General features: G+C 39.8%; 1 protein-coding gene across 2 annotated transcripts in view; it reads left to right on the forward strand.

The window, feature by feature from the left end:
• The window catches only part of LOC106881426 (aquaporin), a 94,705-nt gene that overhangs the window by 19,202 nt on the left and 53,312 nt on the right, over nt 1–22,191 (forward strand). The window contains exon 1 of one of the 2 annotated variants that reach the window (XM_052970502.2): nt 10,234–11,300. The exons of the other annotated variant lie outside the window; for it this stretch is intronic. Coding sequence (XP_052826462.1) covers nt 10,680–11,300 — 621 coding nt within the window. The 5' untranslated portion in view covers nt 10,234–10,679. Of the gene's footprint in view, nt 1–10,233; nt 11,301–22,191 lie in introns of those variants that run through there. 2 annotated transcript variants of the gene reach the window in all.

The following is a 22,191-nucleotide window of genomic DNA, read 5'->3' on the forward strand; positions in this document are numbered from 1 at the left end:
CAAGCTTTGTGACACTCTATACTGGGTAAACAGGCCGACGCCTTGCAGATCAATTTCGAGAACACATTCTAGGCGCGATTGTCTTACGTTTTAAATAGTATTCACTTAAACTGCGTATGTGTCACCGTACCATACAACTTACATTTCACTGCTAAAAAGTATTAAGCTAAAATGTTTTTAAGTAAGACATTTATACGTCTATTAAAGGATTCGCCCACTACTTTGAACAGATGTAACATTTTCTACAATTTATAAAACTATCGTTATTTTTGGCGCAACGGGAACACTAATATGTATATATTTATAGACACACATACATACACGCGCGCGCGCGTGCGTATTTAAAGATAGACAGAAGATGGCAGATACGACAGACTTCATTGATCGCTACAATTGCTTCGACCCATCTAGCATCGACCCTTCGTAGGTGGGGTACAATACAACTGGTTTAGGTGCATCCCTCGGTGTAGATGGGTCGAAACAATTGTAGTGGACTAAATGGACCAGGAGCACCCACGAGGACGGAAATGTCACTGAAAAGGTCACAGATGTGTGTCAAAGATTTCCAAACAATGGACATGAGTTAAAATAAGAACAGTAATAAACGAGTGAAGAACGAAAATATAGTGCGTGTGATTATTTGGCAAAAAAGATGACTGTCCCGAAATACAACAATATCTGTTTCAACACACAGTTTCACATCAGGAGTCTTGCAACACAACTTCATAGACGTATATATATATTATGATTGACCGTTGACTGAACACTATTCAATTTTTTTTCTCCGTGTTTTTCTCCTTGTCTCCGTATTCTTTCTGTTGAAGAGCGTAGCTCGAAACGTCAAAGACTTTCCGTATTCCCGAGCGTCATACTAATATATACTTTTGTTATTTACACCACCTGTCCTCGTCTGTTGTTATTATTTGTATATTCTCCCATATATATATATATATATATATATATATATATATATATATATATAGGAGAATTCACGAAAAAACAACAGACGAAGACAGGTGGTGTAAACAAATGGATGTATTAGCATAACGCTCGGGAATAAAGAAAATCTTTAACGTTTCGAGCCTACGCTCTTCAACAGAAAGGAACACAGAAAGAAGCAAGGAGAGAAACAAGGAGAGAAAAATATATATATGTGTAGTGGTCAGCGATCTATCATGGCGAATGCCGGACAGAAGGATCACACAGGAGAGTTAAGAAGAAGGGGAGATAACAAAAAAGTAGTGATCCCAAAACGAAGGTGCGTGTGTGTGGGAGAATGCTGGTGATCTTAGCGTATGCATGTGTGTATGTAGGTGTGAAGGTGCGAAAATGTGGGGATGGGAATTGGTCAGTGCTGGTGTGTGCGTGGTGGTGTGTTGTGAAGTGATGTGTTGTGTGATGTGAAGGTGTTGGGAGGTGGGGAGGCGAAACTGGGTAAAGCATGGGTGGGGTGTGGGTTAAGCTGAGGGTGGGTAGAGGTAGGGGCATGTGGGTAGACAGAGGTTGGGATAGGTGGAGTATGTGGGTAGGTATGGGGTGGGGGTAGAGGTGGAGTAAGTGGGGGTGAGGGATGGGGAGTGGGAGGAAGTAGGAGGGAGGGGAGAGGGGGAAAGAGGCAGAGAGGCAAGAGGAAGAGGTTAGGGTGGGGTGTAAGGGATGGGGTGTGAGGGATGGGGTGTGAGGGATGGGGCGTGAGGGATGGGGTGTGAGGGATGAGGTGTGAGGGATGGGGTGTGAGGGATGGGATGTGAGGGATGGGGTGGGATGGGAAGGAATGGGAAGGTGGGGTAGGAGTGTGTAGGGGTGGGATGGGCTTATGAGGGAGGGTTGACAATGAGTGGGAAAGGGAAGGTGGGTATGAGATAAGGGGAAGGTGGGTATGGGAGGAGGGAGAAAGAGAGGAGAGTTAAAGAGAGGAGAAAGAAAGAGAGGAGAGAGAAAGAGAGTAAGAGAGAGAGTAAGAGAGAAGAGAGAGAGTAAGAGAGAAGAGAGAGAGTAAGAGAGAAGAGAGAGAGTAAGAGAGAAGAGAGAAAGAGTAGGGGTGAAGAGAAGTAGGAATGAAGAGAAGTAAAGAGAAGTAGGAGTCGGAGCAGGAGAGGAGAGGTGAGTGGGAGGAAGTGGGAGGGAGGGGAGAGGGGGAAAGAGGCAGAGAGGCAAGAGGAAGAGGTTAGATGAAGAGGGGAGGGGAGTTGAGCCCATGTGGTGCAAAGGAACGAAGAGAGAAGGTTAATCACTGTTCACGGCGCAAACGGGAGTCCGAATGGCCCCTGTGCAAAGACAATCCAAACACGGACAGGTGATGCTGCAAGGAGTGACTGGTAGAGCGGAAATGGCGTGACACCGGGCTGTCATTGCCAAGGCGGATGTCTCGGAGGTGTTCCGCGAATCGGTCGGCCAGGCGGCGCCCTGTTTGTCCAATGTACAGAGAATGGCAGAGGGAGCAGGAGATGCAATAGATAATGTTGGTAGAAGTGCAAGTGAAGGAGTCGGTGATGCCATAGGGTCGATGATGGGTGCCGGTGAGGAGGGTGGTGCTGGAGAGGTAAAGGCAAGTGCGGTAGCGTGGGCGGGAGCAAGGGAACGAGCCAGGTTGGGAGGTTGGGTTGGGGAAGAAGCTGAGGACCAAGAAGTCTCGTAGGTTGTGGGCTCGTTTGAAGGAGGGGAGGGGTCGGTTAGGGAAGATGTGTGAGGTGGAGGAGTCGGACTGGAGGCACCGGAAAGCTCGGAGAATGGTGCGTTGGAGAGGTAGGGTGGTGGGATGATAGATGAGGGGAAAAGGGAGGCGGGAGATGGCAGGGCGGGTTCGGGTGGAGAGAGCAGATGCACGGTCCACGGAACGTGCTCTGGCAAGGGCGGTGTGGATGGTGGTGAGGGGATATCCACGTAGGATGAAGTGGCGAGCCATGAGTTACGACTGAGTCTCAAGGTCATGGTTATAACTACAGAGCCTGCGTAGACGGAGGAATTGGGAATAGGGGATGGAAAGCTTGGTGTGTTTAGGGTGGGAGGAGGAGAAGCTGAGATAAGAGTGTGAGTCTGTGTGTTTGTAGTGGATGGAGGTGGTAAGAATGGAGTGATGAATGCTGACCGAAATGTCAAGAAAGGAGACAGAGGTGTCAGAGATAGTGCAGGAGAAATGAAGGGCAGGATGGAAGGATTTGATAAAAGAGAAGGAGTCTAGATGTTCGCGGGAGAGTGATGTGGCACCGATACAGTCGTCAATATAACAGCCATATAGTTCGGGAGTAGGACCAGTGAAACTTGAGAATATTTGTGCCTCAACATAGCCAACGAACAGGTTCGCATAGTTGGGCTCTATTTTCGTTCCCATGGCCACTCTCAAGGTCAGCTGTTAGAAATCACCCGCGAACGAGAAGTAGTTGAGTGAAAGGACAAGTTCAGCTAGATGAACGAGTGTGGTGGTGTCGGGTTGTGGGTTGGGTCGGAGGTCAAGGAAATGTTTAAGTGCACGCAACCCCTCGTCGTGAGGGATCACCGTGTAGAGGCTCTGGATGTCGAGGGTGAAAAGAAGCTTAGAAGGCTCAGGAGGGAAGGAGAAAGAGTTGAACAAACGAAGGGTGTGGTTGGTGTCATGGATGTGAGAAGGGAGAGAATCCACTAGGGGGGCAAGGACACGGTCAAGATATTTGGAGATAAGCTCGGTGGGGCAATTACAGGCGGAGACGAAGGGGGGCAGGGTTGTTAGGTTTGGGGATTTGGGGGAGGAAGTAAATGGTGGGGGTGCGTGGGTGCGGACAATAAGGTTGGAGGAGATGGCAGGGAGACGAGTGGAGAGGATGAGGTCGTGGATAGTGGTGGACACAGTCTGTTGGTAGCTGGGAGTGGGGTCAGAGGGCAGAGAGCAGTAGAAGGAGGTGTTTTGAAGTTGGTGGAGAGCTTCGGCCTTGTAGAGGTCCGCGCGCCATACAACCACAGCTCCGACCTTATCAATGCAGCGTCGGAGGGATCGAACGACAGAGAATTCGACTGGGGAAATGTTGAGTCGAAAAGGACGCCTGGAAAAGTTAAACCGGTCCACAGCGCGCTGGCAGGCACCCGCAAAAAAATCAACTGCTTGGAACTGGCCAGGAGCAGGCGTCCACTAGGATGGCCGGCGGCCCAGGTCGGTGAAGCAGTCCTCTTCGTTAGATGCGGGTGGAGTGTCGCGGAAAAGCGCACACAACCTAACGCGGCGCACAAAGCTGTGGATATCTGCACGAGTCCGAAATTCGTTGCAGGATGGAGTGAGGGGGATGAAATGTAGACCCCTTATTGAGGATGGAGCACTCCGCCTCAGAGAGGGGAAGATCTGGGGGAATGATAACAACAGACTAAAGTGGAGAAGGAGTGGATGGAATAGAAGTAGGAGGGGATGGGTAGGGTTAGGAGGGGTGGTGGGGATGGTGGAAAGCTGGGAGGGAGGGGATGGGGTGTATGTGTGAGGGGGGTTTGGAGGGACATGGCGGTTGGGTATGGGTGGGGGGAGCATATCAGGGAGGGAGAAGGGTAGTGGAGGGGTTGGGGTAGTGGCATCGGGTGTGATGGAATGGAGGAGTGAGTGAAGTTTGCAAAGTTTAGTGTCGGCAAGAAATTCATGAAAGAAATGATTTAATTGAATGATAAAGCGCAATGTGTTGTGAGCATGGGAGGGCGACAGAGAGGAGCAAAAGATGGAAATAGATGGAATAAGCTGGAGGGAGAAGGCAGTCGATGGTATGGATTTTAGAGAGATTGGAGAAAATGGTGGCACGCATAAGTCGGTAGGATGTGGTGCAGAGTATGGGTAGGATGGTGGTAGCAGAGAGGGGAGTGGGGTGGAAATGGAGGCGGAAATTTTTAGGGATGAGGTGGTGATGTAAGCAGCGACTAAGAAACGAAATGTGGCTAGAGAAATGAGTTTTTTTTTAATGTGAGTAATGAGAGTTGGATAGAAAGCTGAAAGTATTGAGAGGGAAGTGTGCGGAGGTATAGTTTTAGGCGGTTGTGTAGAGTGAGTTGGAAAGATTTGTAGTCTGCAGGGTTGTTAGGTTTGTGGATTTTGGGGAGGAAGTAAATTGTTGGAGTGCGAGGGGTTTCGGACAATGAGGTTAGAGGTGGTGGGGGAGACGGGAGGAGGAGATGAGGTCATGGATAGTGGAGGACACAGTCTGTTGGTAGCTGGGCGTGGGGTTGGAGGGCAGAGGGCAGTAGACGGAGGTGTCTTGAAGTTGGTGGAGAGCTTCTGCCCTGTAGAGGTCCGCGCGCCACACCACCACGGCTCCACTCTTATCGGCCGGTTTTATGATGATGTCCGTGCGACGTCGGAAACATCAAAAGGCCGAGAGTTCGGCTGAGGACATGTTCAGAAGTCGGCGACGCTTGGAAAAGTCAAACCGGTCCACAGCACGCTGGCAAGGCGCCTGCAAAAAGATCGATTGCTTGGAACTGGCCAGGAGCTGGCGTCCACTGGGATGGTTGACGGCCCAGGTCAGTGAAGCAGTCCTCCTCATTAGATGCACGTGGAGTGTCGCGGAAAAGCGCACACAACCTAACGCGGCGCACAAAGCTGTAGATATCGGCATATACATATATAAATATTCACGTATATACATTTGTATATATATATATATATATATATATATATATATATATATATATATATATATATATATATATATACATACATATATATATACATGTATATACATATGTAGATATAGATATATATATATATATATATATATACATACTTATATATGTGCATGTATGTGTATATACATGTGCATGCATATATATACATGTATAAATACACACACACACACACACACACACACACACACACACACATATATATATATATATACATATATATATATATATATATATATATATATATATATATATATATATATATATATATATATATATATATATATATATATATATATATAGCCTCACACCAACCAAAGCTTTGTGAGTGGATTTCGTAGACAGAGACTGAAAGAAATCCATCGTATATATACATGTGTGTGTGTGTGTGTGTGTGTGTGTGTGTGTGTGTGTGTGTGTAATGTGTGATACTTGTTTCACTGCTAATATTTTCATTATGCATATATTATACACAGTGAAATTATTAATTTAAAACTGAAACTGTTATCTCACATTACAATAGAGATGTTATTGTTTCACTTTTGATACGTAATACCGAAACTGCCTAAGAGATTGCACCGGGCTCGCATTAGGCAAGAAGTTGAAAATGTCTTGGCCCATGACACTCCATAGTGTTTGTGTAAAATTGGAATGAAGTTGGTTGGGTAGTTCTCGAGTTTTAGTGATCCACACATGCAGACATACAGACAGGCAGACACACCCACACACACACATTCTCATTTTTATATATATAGATGAATGAATGCGAAATAAAAGTAAATATGACTACTAATGAATCTAGTGAAAATTATCAATAATTATATATTTAAATATTTATTTATTTATGGGTTTCAGCCAAGTGGCTGTGGTCATGCTGGAGCACCACCGTGACTTTCCGTCTTTATGCTGTGCTCTCTTCACGTTCCTTGCATGGCTCTTCTCCTCCACCTGATATAGTCCAATCAAGAGTTTTGATGGCACATCTGGTGTATAAGAGAATTTGACATCGCTGCCCTAAACTGTGTCTCATTTCGAGCCATTGGTTCGTCTGGTATCGTGGAGAGGAAAGCGTCGAGTTTTATCTTGAAGACCTCTATATCCATGTTTTGCAGGTCTCTCAAATGTTTTGGCAGGGCATTAAAGAGCTGAGGTCCTCTGAAACCGAAGCTGTTGCAGTACCTCGTTCTTATGTGAGATGCAGTGGACGGCACCTTTGGTACCATGCAGTGGCGACCTGTGCGGGCATTCTTGTAGTACTTGAGGTCAAAGTTTGGCACCAGTCCTTCAAGTATTTTCTATATGTATATTATTACATATGGAAAATACTGCACTCCAGGGAGTAGAGACCTAGTGCCTTCAGTCGTTCCCTGTAGTTCATCTGTTGGACTGTGGTGATCTTTTTTGTATAGTGACGCTGAATTGCCTCGAGTTCTGCAGTCCGCTTGACACTGTGTGGTGACCACAACTGAGAGCAATAGTCTAGGCGGCTCAGAACAAATGTCTTCCATAGAGTCAACATGACTTTTTGATCCCTTGTTAGGAATGTCCTCAGTATCCACCCTGCCAGTTGTCTGCACTTTGCTGTCAACTTGACAATGTGCATGTGAAATGATGCATCACTACACATGTTGATGCCCAGGTCTCTTACTGTTTGTGGTTCTGGGATTGCAGTACCTCCAGGTCCTGTGTATGCCAGTTGGGAGGCACTTGTGGCCTTGTAGCGCAGTACTTGAAATTTTTTTGCATTGAACTGCATATTATTTTGCTCTGCCCACTTGTATATTGCATTTAGGTCATTCTGCAGGCTTATAATATCATCAGGATTCTTTATTGCCTGAGATAGTTTTGTGTCATCAGCGTAGCTAGTGACAGTGGCTCTCCGAGTGACCGTAGGCATGTCCAGAAGGGCCACTATGAACAGTAGTGGCCCCAGGACAGTTCCTTGCGGAACACCGCTCAATATTTGCGTTTCCCTAGATAGTTCTCCATTGGCTGCAACTGTCTGACTTCTACCATTCAGGGAGTCATGCAGCCATTCTCCTAATTTACCAGCTATGCCAAGATTTCGCAGCTTGTGACATATCAAGCCATGATCAACTTTGTCAAAGGCTTTTGCAAAGTCAAGATATATCACATCAACATTTGAATGGTCAAGTAGCTGCTTCAGGACCCAGTCATAATGCTGCAGGAGCTGCGTGAGGCAGCTTCTACCTGGACGGAAACCATGCTGGGTCTCATTCAGCAAGTCATTTTCTTCTAGGAACGCAATCAATCTCCTTCTGACAATTCGTTCCATGACTTTGCTAATATGTGAAGTCAAAGAGATGGGCCTGTAGTTCCCAGCCTCTGCTCTGCTTCCATCTTTATGGATAGGACATATGGTGCCTTCCTTCAGCTTTTTGGGAAGTTTACCACTTGCAAGGAAACTCTGAAAGAGTATCCGGAGTGGTCCCGCTAATTCTTATTTACACGACTTTAAGAGGACAGCTGGGAAACCATCGGGGCCAGTTGCCGAATTTGAGATCATTTCGTTTATGGCAGCTATTACATCTTCCTCTTCAATGTCAATGTAGGTAATGGATGCAGTCTTTTTCTGCTGAGTGCTATTGTCAAAGAAATCAGTTGGGTTCTTTATCTGCATGTGACTCAGAGGAGAAGTGAAGATACTCTTGAATTGTGCACTGAGCACTTCACTTATCCATGTGGGGTCCGCAGTCAGTGAGCCATTAGGCAGGAATAGGGGTCCTATTTTATAATGTGCCGTAGCAGTCTCTTTTGCAAATCTATAGAAAGCCGTGGGGTTTGTTTTTATGCTTTCTACTGCTCTCTTCTCTTTCTCTGCTCTCTCTTTCTCTGCTCTCTCCTTTTCATGGTAGAGTTTGATCTTGTTTTCTATTTCTAACAGTGTTAGTTTTAATGTAGCCCTTTTCCTATCCTCCAGTTCTCTATTTAACTGGCTTGAGACCTTTGTTCTGTGTCTCATAAGGATTTTCCTGTCTCTAGGAATTCTATTAGCATGTTTGCTGGTCTTTCTTTTTGGCACGTATTTGGCGCATATGTCTTATATGGTTGACATAAAATGACTTAGTTTGAGGTCATTGTCTTGTATAGAAAGGCTGTCATGCCAGTTTTGATTTCGAATCTCTTTGCGAATTGACTTCCAGTCCGCCCTGTGGAAATTCAGGTTGGATATGGCTTGAGTCCACCTGATGGGGTGGGTGTCAGTGGGTTGTCTAGGACCATACATAGTTAATTCTATAATGTTATGATCTGAGAGAGATGTAGGTGTTACTTTCACATTATGGATTAGGCTCACATTGTTTGTGAAGCAGAGATCTAAAATATTGCTTCCCCTGGTTGGTTGGAGTATCACTTGTTCCATGAACAGCATGCTGGAGAGTTCTAACAAAGATTTTGCCTGGCTTTGTTCATGCAGTGACATCCCAGAGAGGATGTGACCTTCAGGCCATTTAACATTTGGGAGGTTAAAGTCGCCTAGGAAAAGTATATTGATGTGTTGGTCCAGATTTGTCAAGACCTCTTCTATGCGTCTGAGGCTGTCCTCAAATTTACCCTCCTGCTTTGCGGTATTTGGTGGACGGTATGTTGAGCATACAACTACATCAATTTGTTTTATGTGTACTATTAAAGTATCACATACAGAGTTCGTCACAAAAATTATTTATCGTGAGAAAATAGTAAGGCATACAGCGCATTGCGTTGCATACATTAACCCTTCGCCCCTGTATGTGTGTGTGTGCGTGCGCGCGTGTTTATATGTGCAGGATATGTACATTGAGTAGTAAAGAGTTTAGTGTTCTTTTATTCTATTCTACTTATTTATTTTCGATTGAATATATTTTGTTTACTTAAAAATTGGAATTTTGGAAAATAAAAGTTTTTTTTTTCTTTTACAACCACGATTTCCGTTTTTGTTTGCGTAAAATTATAAAAAAAACTTTTTAAAAGATTTGACTGTTATTTCTAGCATGTGGAGAGACCTTCTAGGCTTAACTTCGTGTGCTGGTTGAAAATCACTTAAAAAAAGATTCTGAGGTCGATACATTCGACTAAAAATTCCTCAAGGCGATGCCCCAGCATGGCCGTAGTCCAATGACTGAAACAAGTAAAAAGATTTTCAGAAAATAAAAAAAAAATCGAAGAATAACCAAAAAATATAACTGAGGGGGTTATAAAAAATTTTCAAGAGATTCGGCTGTTATTTCTAGCATGTGGAGAGATCTAAGTTTAACTTCATATGCTGGTTGAAAATCATTAAAAAAAATTCTGGGGTTGATACATTCGACTAAAAATTCCTCAAGGTGGTGCCCCAGCATGGCCACAGTCTAATGACTGCAACAAGTTTTATCCGTGGAGCTTTTGTCCAAGGGTCTTTTGTCCTAGAGTTTTTTGTCCGGATCCCACACTCAGCATTTGGTAGACGGTTACATCTTATCGCTTCACTGATAACCCGACGTACAAACTAAACCATAGCCACTACATATGTATGTATGTACGTATGTATGTGTGTATGTATGTATGTATGTATGTATGTATGTATGTATGTATGCAAGCGTGCGTGCGTGCGTGCTTGCGTGTGTGTGTGTGTGCGTGCGTGTGTGTGTGTGTGTAGACAGACAGTAAGACAGACAGGTAAATAGAATTACGTTGATTAGCTCCATTTGACACAGACGCTGTGAAATTTATTTAGTAGCTGAAAGAAAACCTGTTTAAAGCTTTGTAAAGCTCGTATAGCCAGTAAATAGATAGGTTGCGGCAGCGATAAAATCCCATGTTTTAGCGGCAAAAGCTATCAAGGTATGCACGTGTTGATATTTATCTACGATTAAGAGAACAGTAAGCGACATATTCCAGTTTCATAGTCACTAATTTTTAAGTGAACATTGTTTTTGTAATGGGAAAATATTTTGAGAAGAAAACGTCATCTGTTGTATTACTATCAGTTTAATATACAAAATCTTTCAAGCTTTTAATAACATTTTATTTTAATTTATAAACGCCGTAGTTGATTTTAAATCTTTAAAACAAAAATGACAAAGAAATTTGCTGGTGACAGACAAAAACCTCTTGACTACAAAAAAAATTATATAGCTCGGCGTTGGAAAATATTCCTAATGAGAGAAATTGAAGATGTAAGACAACCAACGTTTTGGCAAGCAGCAATAGCGGAATTTCTTGGAGTCACTTTACTTGTTTGTTTTGCAGTTGCTTCTGGAATGAGTGATAAGGATTCCCCACCAAATGGATTGCTTTTTGCTTGTATTTCATCAGGCTTTTTTATTGCGATCATCATCGGAAGCTTGGTCCATGTAAGTGGTGCTCACGTTAACCCCGCTGTCAGTTTAGCTTTCGCGATAATTGGTGAAATTAGTTGGATCCGTTGCATATTCTACTCTTTGACTCAAATACTCGGCTCTGTTGCAGGAGCAGCAATCATACGTATTGTTACGCCGTCAAATATGCATCGAAATTTCGGGGTTCTTACACCTGGTCCGGGTGTTTCCGATTTACAAGCTATGTTAATGGAAATGCTCATCACATTCGTGCTCATCTTTGGTATTTTGGCAGCCGTTGATAAAGGCCGCAAAGACTCTATCGGATCTGTTCCACTACATGTTGGTCTTATAGTCTCAGTGAACTTGTTTGCCGCTGTAAGTATTGCTCTATTGCCTCATTTTTAATGCAAAAATGCACTCTCAATATATGCATATATACAAACATACATACAAACCTACGTACATATATGGTGTAGTGGTTGAGGTGTTGCACTCACGTTTGTGAGATCGTTGTTTCGATTCCCAGAAAATTCCGAGATATTCTCACCGCGCCAAATATACATTTTCAAGATCAGACACTGTGAAATAATAATAATAATAATAATAATTCAGGGAGTTCCACCTCTCCTCTTTTCCACCCCGCCTAAGTGTCCGTTCATAGTGGTGCATCTCTTTCTCTATATATATACGTATGGTTGTCCGGCTGTACCCACCTCTCTATCTATCTATATATAAAGATGAGAATGTGTGTGTGTCTGTCTGTGTGTCTGTGTTAATCCTGAAAACTTGAGAACTTCGCAACCAATTTCATTCAAATTTTACACATGCCTTACTTAGGGTCCATGTAGTGTCATAGGCCCAAAATTTTTTTAACTTCTTGCCTAGTGCGAGCCCAGAACAATATCATATCTCCTCCACTATTTCAGTATTACATGTCAAAAGTAAAACAATAACATCTCTCCATTGTAATGTCAGATGAAGCTATTAAAGTGAAACTATCATCTCAGATATATAAAGGCATACATACATATATACATACATATATATAATATATATATTATATATATATATATTGTCATACCGGCCATGACGAAGGGAAATAGCCCTGAAACTCGAGTCGCCTTTATATATATATATTTATATTTATATATTTATATATTTGATCCTTTATATTGAACACTCAATATTTCATCTACATTCAATACTTTATTTCATGGTGCCATCCATTTTTATTTTATTTTATATTATATATTGTATATTATATTATATATTGTATATTCCATATTCTATACCCCACATTAGTTCTGCAGGAATATAAATAAAACATAAAAAACAGACAGTGTTGGAACTCTTTTAAGCAAAATAATATATTCCTCTATACACAATCATACAAAAAAATCCACCATTTTTTTGTATTTATTTTTACTCGCATATATATATATATATATATATATATATACATACATACATACATACATACATACATACATACATACATATATATATATATATATATATATATATATATATATATATATATATATATATATATATATATATATATATATATATATGTAGATGTATATCTATACATGTATATATGTAGATGTATATGTATAGATGTATATTTATACATGTATATATATAGATGTATATGTATAGATGTATATGTATAGATGTATATATATAGATATAGATGTATATGTATGCATGTATATGTGTAGATGTATATATAGAGATGTACATGTAATGTGTACACATATATATACACATATATACATGCATACATATATACACCCATACACGCACATACACACATATACACACACACACGCGCGCACACACAAACACATATACATAGGTGCAGGTGTGGCTGTGTGGTAAGAAACTTGGTTCCAAAACACATGGTCCTGGGTTCAGTTCCACTGTGTGGTGACTTGGCATGTGTCTTCTGCTATAGCCTCAGACCAACCAAAGCCTTGTGAGTGGATTTCGTAGACAGAAAATGAAAGAAATCAATCATATGTGTGTGTGTGTGTGTGTGTGTGTGTGTCTTTGTCTCTGTGTTTCTCCCTCATCACTGCTTCACAACTGCTGTTCGTTTATTTACATCCCCATAACTTACTGGTTTGACAAGAAGAAACTGATAGAATAAGTACTAGGCTTATCAAAATGAAAAAAGAAGCACTAGGCAGTGTCTCGTATTTTTGTTTGCTCACTCAGTTGTATCTATCAATCTATCTTTTTGTATGTGTATATAATATACATATATATATATATATATATATATATATATATATATAATACACACACACACACACACACACACACACACATATACATATATATATATATATATATATATATATATATATATATATACATGTATATATATGTGCACATTCATATCTATTATATGAATATCAATGTCTTTATGTGTGTTCGTGTGTTACTTATACATTCGAAAACTACTGCACCGATCCTAATGAAATTTGGAACACAAAATCCAAGCCTAGGGAGAAGGGTAATGCTGTGTGTTTCATACACTTTCATGGACCAAAATTACTGAATGGATCCTTATGATATTTGGAACTTAGATTCAATGCATAAGGGCGAGTATAATGCAATATGTTTGGTTTGAATTTGAGATGGCTTAAAGGAGACAGAACCTCCATGAAAATTCATAAATTTTCGATGTTGATGAAATTTCAACCATGGATAATTGACTAATACATCAAGAAGTATTCTTAAAGTTTCCACTTCTCATGAGGATTCTAAGTCCCCTACTGGGGGCTTTAACCTTCAAGTTTTAGTCATTTTTTATGATCCAAAACTAGGTCAAAAGTCCTCAATGGATCTTTATAAAATTTGGAAATTATATTCAATGCATAAGGGCCATAACCCCCATGAAAATTCATATATATTTGCTGTAGATGAAATTTCAAACATAGATATTAGACACAAGTGAAGTAATATTTCTAAAATTTCATCTTCTTAGAAGTTAGAAAGACCCCTTCATGAGAACTTAACACCCACAATTTAGTCGTTTTATCTAAGCAAAGGCGAATACAGTTGTACTCGCGGAAGCTATAGGGTCAACCGAGCATAAAAGATGAGCATTATTTGTAATTTAATGGTACAACAGTGTAAGAGTTTGCTTTAAGATATACTTAGATTGTGATTTCTGCAATGTGGTGCATAAACTGTCAAGTAAATGAGCGGCATCTTTGCCTCCACTGATTCAGTTGCAAAATGTTGAGTAAAGTTATTTGGTTGCAAACCTCCTTTGAGTCTTTTTTATTATCACTGGGTCACACATAGTCCCCAGATGGTAAGATTGATTTCAAGGCCTTCCCAGATGAGTGACTGGTTATTCAAAGACACTTATAGATTGTAAATTTATTCTGTCCAGTTACCTATCGCTATAGTGGTCATTTGCAAACTCCAGAGGTGACACTTTCATTTTCCCTTAGCCCTCACGTCACACATGTTTATTTGATTTGGGTCATGCCCTTCCAATTGCTTTAGATCCGTAAGGCATCTTACGGCTGTGCCTGTCACCTGTATGGTGAAGAATCTTACATTGGGGAGTGGTAATGACTGGGGTAGGGTAGCTGACTGCTTATTGTGATCATTCGTCTTTTGGTTTCCTGTAGCTTTGCTCTCTTTTACAAACCCAGAGAAATTCGAACAATACATATAAGACCCAAGTTAAAAAGATTCTCAACAATTCAACTTCTCTGGTTGACATTAAGACACTCATCCCCAATAGGGACCTTAACTCCCACATTTTAGAGCTCCATGACCTCCATTTTTCAGGAGCAAAATCTTTTTTAACAGGTTCCATAAGACTGGAATTTTGGAATCTGTGCATAAAGATCAGTAGTATGGGATACATGTGTCATGATTAGAATTTTTTAGGGTGTGTAAAGAGGAAAAGGACCCTCATCTGCAATTTTGATGAAATTCGAATCATAGATATTCCAGTTCATTTGAGAAAATATAAAAGAAAAGTCTAATTCTTCAATTGCATGTAAATACGGGCAACGCCGGGTATCTCTGCTAGTATAAATATACAATTTTACATAATTTTATGACCCAGTACTGTCAAATAATATTACTCTGAGTAATAACTAATAATAATTCAGAAAGCTCCCACCCGCCCCCTCTCATTCCTCCCAAAAAACATGTGTAAGTGTGTCGGATTGTACTTATCTCCCTATTTATATCTATGGGTGCTGTTATGAATGACCAGTAATTCCTAGCTCAAAGAAACTAATTTCCAATCATAATTCATATAAAAATATAAATAATATATACACGCACGCGCGCACATAACATATATATATATATATATATGCGAGTAAAAATAAATACAAAAAAGGTGGGGTTTTTTGTATGATTGTGTATAGAGGAATATATTATTTTGTTTAAAAGAGTTCCAACACTGTCTGTTTTTTATGTTTTATTTATATTCCTGAAGAACTAATGTGGGGTATAGAATATGGAATATACAATATATAATATAATATACAATATACAATATAAAATAAAATAAAAATGGATGGCACCATGAAAGAAAGTATTGAATGTAGATGAAATATTGAGTGTTCAATATAAAGGATCAAATATATAAATATATAAATATAAATATATAAAGGCGACTCGAGTTTCAGGGCTATTTCCCTTGTCATGGCCGGTATGACAGACTTTAACAGACTGTAATAAGTTGGCTGGTTTTCTGTCTTTTATACCAATTCCTTTGGACAGCAGCAGTAGGTGTTTGGCTATTTTTAGAATTGATGTCAAATCTATTTTTAGAAATGATGATATTTTAATTTATTGTTTTGTGTGGGTTGTAGGGATAAGATTTTTAAACCCCAGTAGGTGTTTGGCTGTTCTTAGAAATGATGCCAAATCTATTTATAGAAATGATGATATCTGAGAGATTTTTTGTGTTTTGGTTACAGGGATAAGATTTTTAAACCCCAAGTAAGATGGATTTAATCATTGTTTGTTAAGAGTGGGTTTGAATTTCTTAATAAAGTCCTTTTCTTTGCATTTTCTTTCAATTTCATTCCGGTTGTAAAGTTTATGGAATGGAAATATAATAAAAGTTTGATGACCACATGTTGCTAGATGGTTACTCAGTGGTATTTGGAGGACTTCTGGGTTTTTAATCTGTTGTCGATGTACCCATGAGCGTTCCGATAGTGCATTACCTGTCTGGCCAACGTTGGCCAGACAGGTAATGCACTATCGGAACACTCACGGGTACATCGACAACAGATTAAAAACCCAGAAGTCCGCCAAATACCACTGAGTAACCATCTAGCAACATGTGGTCATCAAACTTTTATTATATTTCCATTCCATAAACTTTACAACCGGAATGAAATTGAAAGAAAATGCAAAGAAAAGGACTTTATTAAGAAATTCAAACCCACTCTTAACAAACAATGATTAAATCCATCTTACTTGGGGTTTAAAAATCTTATCCCTGTAACCAAAACACAAAAAATCTCTCAGATATCATCATTTCTATAAATAGATTTGGCATCATTTCTAAGAACAGCCAAACACCTACTGGGGTTTAAAAATCTTATCCCTACAACCCACACAAAACAATAAATTAAAATATCATCATTTCTAAAAATAGATTTGACATCAATTCTAAAAATAGCCAAACACCTACTGCTGTTGTCCAAAGGAATTGGTATAAAAGACAGAAAACCAGCCAACTTATTACAGTCTGTTAAAGTCTGTCATACCGGCCATGACGAAGGGAAATAGTCCTGAAACTCGATATATTTGATCCTTTATATTGAACACTCAATATTTCATCTACATTCAATACTTTCTTTCATGGTGCCATCCATTTTTATTTTATTTTATATTGTATATTGTATATTATATTATATATTGTATATTCCATATTCTATACCCCACATTAGTTCTTCAGGAATATAAATAAAACATAAAAAACAGACAGTGTTGGAACTCTTTTAAACAAAATAATATATATATATATATATATATATATATATATATATATATATATATATATATATATACATATATACATATATGCATAGATACATACATATATGTACATTCTTATATATATATATGTATATACATATGCATATATGGGCACAGGACGTCACAGAACTTATTCAACATGAAATACGAAATACGAAAACATGGAATACTAACATTTTTTTGCGAACAGCAGGAGCAACTGTTTTGTCGAAGGCGTATCTTGTCGTGAATACGGAGAAAGAAAACAGCCGACAACTGATGAATGGTCGTTCTTTATGTTGCTTGTCTTGTTTTCCACTTGTTTCTTTCGTGCGTGTGTACATATTTACCTATGTGCGTGTGTACATATTTACATATATACATCTTCACGTATCATGCCTTCAGTTCTTGGTGATAAGGGACCTGCACGTCCTCCTGCCCCACGTGCAAAACTTAACTTTGATGACGGTCGAAGATCATCTGTGATTCATGAAGTCTTCTCCCAGACAACGTTCTCTCCACGGTAGGCTCCATTTCTGTCGTTACCTATTTTATACAAAACCTGAATATCAATTCTTCAGGAAAGATACAGTAGAGGGAAGTACACTCGCCCTGTGAATTTGTCAAAAGGTAGATGATTGTGGCAAATATGATTAGGGTGAATGAATCTAGTCTATGTTTGTGTCTGTTGATTGGAGAACAATAGTTAGGCGAAGGCTTGTACCCTTGGTCATCAGGGTGATCCTGAATGTGTGGAGTTCCTTGACTGGTCATAGAGGTTTCCCTGTAACAGGAGGAATGCATCATAAATGAGCTCACATATTTTGTATATTATCATTTTATCTTTTATTTCAGTTATCAGACTGCGACCATGCCGGGGCACTGCCTTGAGGAATTTAGTCGAATGTATCAACCTCAGTACTTACCTATTATAAGTCTGGTACTTATTCTAAAGGTCTCTCTTGCCGAACTGCTAATTTATGGAGATATATAAATACACCAGCATCGGCTGTCAAGCGGTGGTGGAGGAACACGCACACACACACACACACACATATATATATATTAAACATTAAGCATTTAGGTTAACAGGGCTGCCTAAACATAAGTACCACATTCAATTGTGAATCTAAATCTATATATATATATATATATATAAATATATATATATACATATACGACCGGCTACTTCCAGTTTCCGTCTACCAAATCCACTCACAAGGCTTTGGTCGGCCCGAGGCTGTAGTAGAAGATACTTGCCCAAAGTGCCACGCAGTGGGACTGAACCCTGAACCATGTGGTTGGGAAGCAAGCTTCTTACCGCACATCCACATATTTTAATTTCATTTCACCCTCCTCTCCCTTCGTTTCCTTACATTTTATGTAAACCTCCCACACACAGATTATTAACTGTTCCTGTAGTGTCCTCATCTGATGCTCCTGTGACAAATAAAGATGTCATTATAATTGCTATTGTTGTTTTCAATGTCATTGTGATGGTCCCTTGACTGGTTTCTTGGGGTGTTGTTGTTGGAATAGTTGATGGTGGAGTTTTCTTCCCTACAAGACTGTGTTGTCTCTTTCCCTCATCTCCATTGTATATGTTGGGAATGGTTGAGAATGAGTCAGGATGTGTATGGGTATCTCCCTACTAAGGTTTGAAAAGGTGTGTGATAGATATAATTACATACTTACATACATACGTATGTACATACATACATACATACATATATACATACATACATACATACATACTTCTTTGGCCAACTATTATCCTCTGTTCGCGTCATCCATCCGTTCCAGTGCAGTGTAATCTCTCTTGCATACTAAAGAGAGATATTTCTACTATTTCCAACTCACTGATCGGCCACCAATAAGCCTTCCCGTTGCATTAGCAGAATCGAGACAGCCTCCTACAAAAATTTAGTCATGCATGTTAAAATGGCAAATGGATAGATGCACATATATCTATACTATATATAAAACAGAGATGTGTGTGTAATCGCTTTTCACGTGAAATCGACTTCACCAAATGCTTTCATACTTGTGATGCGAGAATAATTTGAGCTCGGATAAATCTTAGGCTCTTCATTTGATTTTTTTAATTAAAAATAAATAATATTGCTTTATATTTAAGATTCACTTCTTTAAAAAAGTTCCTCAATGTCAACTTCCGGTATTGACGTAACAACGGCAAAAAAGCTTCACTCTCTATTTTGTGTGTGAGTGTGTGTGTGAGTGTGTATGAGAGAGAGAGAGAGAGAGAGAGAGTAAATACTACATACACACCGCTCTCTCACTCTGTCTCACACACATACACACGCACACACACACCCCTTCACTCACTCACACTGTCTCTTACAAACACACACATACATAAATGTATACAAACATATTTACAAAGACACACGTGTGTATGCGCGCGCGTGCGTGTTTGTAAGAGACAGAGTGTGAGTGAGTCAAGGGCTGTGTTGTCATATGCATACATCCAAAGATGTATGTATATTTATGCATGTACGTATACATGACAGCAAACCTCTCTCTCTCACTCACACTCTGTCTCTTACAAACACACACATACATAAATGTATACAAACATATTTACAAAGACACACGTGTGTATGCGCGCGCGTGTGCTCCGGTATTGACGTAACCGGCAAAAAGCTTCACTCTCTATTTTGTGTGTGAGTGTGTGTGTTCGTGTGTATGAGAGAGAGAGAGAGAGAGAGAGTAAATACTACATACACACCGCTCTCTCACTCTGTCTCACACACATACACACGCACACACACACCCCTTCACTCACTCACACTATGTCTCTTACAAACACACACATACATAAATGTACACAAACATATTTACAAAGACACACTTGTATGCGCGCGCGTGCGTGTTTGTAAGAGACAGAGTGTGAATGAGTCAAGAGCTGTGTTGTCATATGCATACATCCAAAGATGTATGTATATTTATGCATGTACGTATACATGACAGCAAACCTCTCTCTCTCACTCACACTCTGTCTCTTACAAACACACACATACATAAATGTATACAAACATATTTACAAAGACACACGTGTGTGTGTGCGTGCGCGTGGGGGGTTCCACAATCGCCATTTATTTCAATTACTCTTGTGAGGATATTCACGTAAATCATTTCTTTCATTTAATCCCCATTTTAATTTTCGTAAAAGTTTCCATGTACCAATGAGGCTTTTTGGCACATCTTCAATTTTCCCCATTCATGAGAGGCGCCCAGCCATCATTCATCTGAGAGTCCATCTACAGAATGTCCTCAAATTTCTATACAGCATATTTTGCCTTTTTTTCTTCAAGTATATAAGCAACAATTTCATTCCCGAGCAACGCCGGGTGCCTCTGCTAGTATTTAATAAATCAAAGTTTTGCAATTTGTTAAGTGAACAAATGAAGCAGAAATAAAGAAAACAAGATAAACCATCATGTAAGTTTTTTTTATAAAAATACACTGATAACTACTAGATATTTCATATGGTGACAGATGTTTCATAATCTATTTATCTCAGCTTAATGTTTCTATAATTTTAATACTTAATCACGTACATAACGGCTCCAAATGCAATTACGATTTAGTGCACATAAAATAACTGTACATATATTTTCGTGGTGTTTGTCAGGAGAATAGAATTGTATCTATTTCTGTAGGCTGTCCAAGACTGAACGAAATGACGAGGCTGGTGTTTAGCTTGAACAGCTACAGGGAAAATATGGTGGGAAGGAAACTGCGAAAAGGGTTGACATTCATTGGGAAATGACTGGGAAAAGAAGTTAGTTGGAACAGCAGGGTGATACAGAATGTGCCAAAAAGGAAAAAGATAAATGCATTGGATGCAATAGGATGATGATATGCAACTAGCAAGCACTCAGGAATAGAGGCTATTGTGATTGATAGTAGTCTCTTGTAGTCCGAGAAAGACGGTTCTGCAATTTCTTGTGGACAACTTGCACAAATGATTTGTTTGTAGTGATCATCTTCCTGTTCTGTACATTAGCTCAGTCCTTCCATCAAACTGGAGTTTCCTGAACAGATGCACTGTGCATTACATATCAGGTATCAAACTGATCGCAGAGCAACATGAGATGAAGTGTTTTGTTCAAGAACAACGCACCACTCGGTTCGGGAACTGAAGCCTCGGTCTTGCGACCGTGAGTACAACATCCTAACTACTAAGCCATGCACCGTCTCCGAAACCATTATAGTAACCGAAGAAAAGACAGGAAGAGGAAGCAGTACGGGAACAGAGGTTAATATAATAATAAAAGAAATAAAAACAGAATGAGGAGACAGTCCATCTGTGACCTAGAGATCTGAATATGTATGTGAGTGAGTCCTTGTCTATCAGTCGGTGTTACTTTGAACATAAAGCTTGTATTTTTATGAATATAGCAGTCACTGCTCCCACATTGAGCTTTGTAGAGAGTTAGTAGTTGTTCGTGGATGAAGGATGAAGGTGCCTACTCTTTGGGTCATGGTTTCTGTTATGTTACAACTGTTAGATAGACAGGAAAGATCAGCAGTAATTATAGAGTTTAACTTGCGTAGCGACTTTGAAGGTTATTAGTTGCGTGTTGTCCAAGAGTAGAGGGGATGAAGTAGTATTTGCTTGATGTGGCTGTCTATGTAACTCTGAAGGGTGTCATGTGTTTAATACAATAGTGCTATTTGAGAGGAATTTTCCATCCAAAGAGACGAGCGCGACAAAGCCCATTGGCTTACGCAACTCCATTCGGAGGAATTCCTCATTTTGGAAACCTTACTTTTGTACTTATCAGCTTCGCGAACTTCGGGACAGCTGGTGTGTTAGTCGGCGTTTTGTATTATTTATTAAAGAGATGTTGACTATTTTGTATGTAAGTGGAGACAAGAAGTGAATTTTATACACAGGACTACATTATCCACAGTATTCATTCATTTTTTTAGACGACTGAGTATACACCAGGATGTTCGCATGAATAAACAGGAATTTATACGATGGGACAAAGAATATTTGTATAGTATTTGCTTACCGGAGTGCCTCGTTGGCTAAGAAAAAAACGGGGCAGTAAGTTAATGTGCTTGACGGCAGCTGTTGAATTATAACTTTCATCGATAATGATTTCTTTTGTAATAAACACAGCTCTGTACACAAACTTTCAGCTTTTGTGCGTTAAAACTGGGAACATAGAATGCTTATACAGAAACTAAATGTCTGTAGCGTACACTCGAG

This window comes from Octopus bimaculoides, chromosome 9 (genome assembly GCF_046866305.1).
Source record: "Octopus bimaculoides isolate indiv1 chromosome 9, ASM4686630v1, whole genome shotgun sequence".
In the NCBI taxonomy this organism is placed as follows: domain Eukaryota; kingdom Metazoa; phylum Mollusca; class Cephalopoda; order Octopoda; family Octopodidae; genus Octopus; species Octopus bimaculoides.